At 48.0% G+C, this 2,710-nt stretch overlaps 1 protein-coding gene across 1 annotated transcript in view; it reads right to left on the bottom strand.

The window, feature by feature from the left end:
- Atg14 (autophagy related 14) overlaps positions 1 to 2,710 on the bottom strand; it is a 32,654-nt gene that overhangs the window by 4,649 nt on the left and 25,295 nt on the right. The window contains exons 7-9 of the mRNA XM_021181632.1: positions 1,887 to 2,004; positions 472 to 562; positions 309 to 394 (exon numbers count right to left, since the gene is read on the bottom strand). Coding sequence (XP_021037291.1) covers positions 309 to 394; positions 472 to 562; positions 1,887 to 2,004 — 295 coding nt within the window. The remainder of the gene's footprint in view (positions 1 to 308; positions 395 to 471; positions 563 to 1,886; positions 2,005 to 2,710) is intronic.

Raw genomic sequence — 2,710 nt, forward strand, 5'->3', positions numbered from 1 at the left:
AAAAAAAAAAAAAAGAAAAAAACCAGGTGACCTTCTAGAGAAGCACAAGGTGGCAGCCAGGGAACCGGGCTCCTCTATGACACATCACATGCTAAACGTACTCCATGACAACTTTCTGTCAGAAACAACTACAAAGGGATCCCAGAAGCCCACGCATGACCCACTGTTTCCTTGCACACAGTACTGTACAACGTTTGTCCTTCCCACAAAAAGAGGGACTTGGGGACACTGGAGACTATGCCAGTGAGAATGGCTGAAGCGCAGCCACAGAGAAAGCAGGCTTAGGGGAAGCCACACATGCAGCTTACCTGCCTAGGTGCTCAGAGCGCGGGCTGACCAGGTGCATCAGGTTCCTGAGTGTGTGCAGTGGTTGCAACTGATCTAGATTTACATGCTGGAAAAAGCAAAGGCTCCATTAAAACTTTCAAATATACAGCAAATAAAACACGAGTTGAAAGCACAGGCTCGTACCTGAGAAGAACAAAGGTAAAGGATGTTTGCGTTCAGTTTCCTCACTGCGCGTGTCAGTTTCTGCTTGCTGAGGTTTTCGCCACAGAACTCGCTGTAAGACAAGCACACAGCTTCTAAGATCGCTCACTCTCTGAGGAAGCTCTCTGTTAAAATGTTCTTTCTGAAGGCTATCTCTGAACTACAGTTCAGACCAACACAGCACATTCTTCCTCCTTAGTAAACTGCCTGAAACAGACCCTTCCTAGGCTCCCCTGGGGGCATCCCCACCACCTGCAGAACTGCAAATGCAAGTACCTAGGTGACTGAGCAACTCGGCCTCTGGAGCTCAGGCCAACAGGGGACCAACTGCCACCCACTCACTTCAGAGTGACAGCTGTAGACTCCAGGGTGTGTGTGTGTGTGTGTGTGTGCGCGCGCGCGCGCTCCGCGTGCACCTCTTCACCTCTTCTGCCTCTCTTCCTGGGACTCTGTGCCTTCTCTGCTTACAGTTTTCTTCCTTATTGTCCCCATCCATGGCTTGTTCCCTTCCTACTTGAGGCCCTGGGCTGGGGCTATAGCTCAGAGGAAGAGAATGCGCCCACCTGGGTTCAATCCGCAGTATATAAAAATAGAAGGGGCCGGGCATGGTGGCGCACGCCTTTAATCCCAGCACTCGGCGCATTTCTGAGTTTGAGGCCAGCCTGGTCTACAGTGTGAGTTCCAGGACAGCCAGGGCTACACAGAGAAATCCTGTCTTGAAAAAAAAAAACAAAAAAGGAAAAAAAACAAAAAAACAAAAAACAAAAAACCCAAAACCAGAAGAGGGCAAACACATGCACCTCCTGCTCTCAGTGATGCCCACAGGCCCTTATCACAGTACATTTGTAAGTTCTGGCTATGAATTACTTGAGCACACACCTAAAGCCCAGCAACCAGATACGGAGGCAGGAGGATCCTGAGACCAGCTGGGCTGTACGATGAGATCCTACTTAAATACAAAAAGCAAAACACAAGTATAGGCTGCTACAATTCCGTGATGTTTATGTGTGCTAGAAATGCAAGGGTAACTAGAGGTGGGCACTCTTAATGTGCACTGTGGGAGACTGTGTCTTTAAACATTTAAACACTAGGTTTTCATAAGAACAAAACAACCCCCTCCACACCCCACTGATAAAATCCCTCAGCTCCTGGTGGGAAGACCCCTGATTCCTCCCTCCTTCAGTTATTTCCCCAAGAATCAGATGGAGTCTCTGTGGGCTCTTCAGATTCCTTTGTGCCTGTATGAGATGGGGGTCATCCTCAGAACCAGCCTTATGTTGTAGTCAAACCTTCTCGGACTTACGCTGGCTTTTCTCTCAGCTAGTGAAAGGGCACACCAGGAAAACAGAGATGGATGGATGACAGTGACAGACAGCACTGCCACTGCAGTGACTTACCTGTTGCACAGCTTTTTGGGAAGATTGATGTCAAGTATGTGAGACACAATGTTGACGAGCTGCGTGGCGTAGCCCAGCGCGGCGCTGATAGTGTAGGCGGGGTTGTTATGCTCCATGTCTGCGAGTGCACACACACGTCAGGTAGGTTTTCACTTGCAGTGTTAGAATTATATTACTAATAACTAGACGTCACACTTATTCCATGGTCAGACACAAAAGTCCAAAATAGGCCAAGCATAAAAAATGGTCTAGACTGACTGGGCCTGGTAATCTATCATCTAAATGATTAATGACCAACCTAGCTCATGTGGTGGCTCATACCTGTAAATACCAACCCTGGGAGGCTAGGGTAGGAGGCCAGCCTGAGCTACATAAAACCACTTCTCAAGATGGAAGCGTTATCACTTCTTCTGTACCTCTGCCTACCCCAAATCTGCTGGCTCTTCTCTCAGCACCGACTCAAGAGTATGGTCCCTTGGCCACTTCTTCACAACCTGGGATGGTTAGATTTCAAAACCAATTTAACTCAGCCAAGTCCCAGGAGAAAGGATCAATGGGGATTGCCTGTGGGCATGTCTGTGGGTTTGTCTTGGATCTGTTAACTGACATGGGAAGATTTAGCCCACTGGAGTGTCTCCATGGACTGGGTGAGAGTGCAGAGAAGGAGCTGAATTCTTGCCTTCACCTTTTCCCAAGGCTGAACCATAATCTGGAAATGCAAGATGAAATGAAGCCTTTCTCCACAAAGCTGCTTGTCTTTGTCCTTCAGGGTGCTTTATACCAGAACAACAGTCATGTGTAACCAGAATTCTTTTTTTTTTTTT

Source organism: Mus caroli, chromosome 14 (genome assembly GCF_900094665.2).
Source record: "Mus caroli chromosome 14, CAROLI_EIJ_v1.1, whole genome shotgun sequence".
Lineage (NCBI taxonomy): Eukaryota > Metazoa > Chordata > Mammalia > Rodentia > Muridae > Mus > Mus caroli.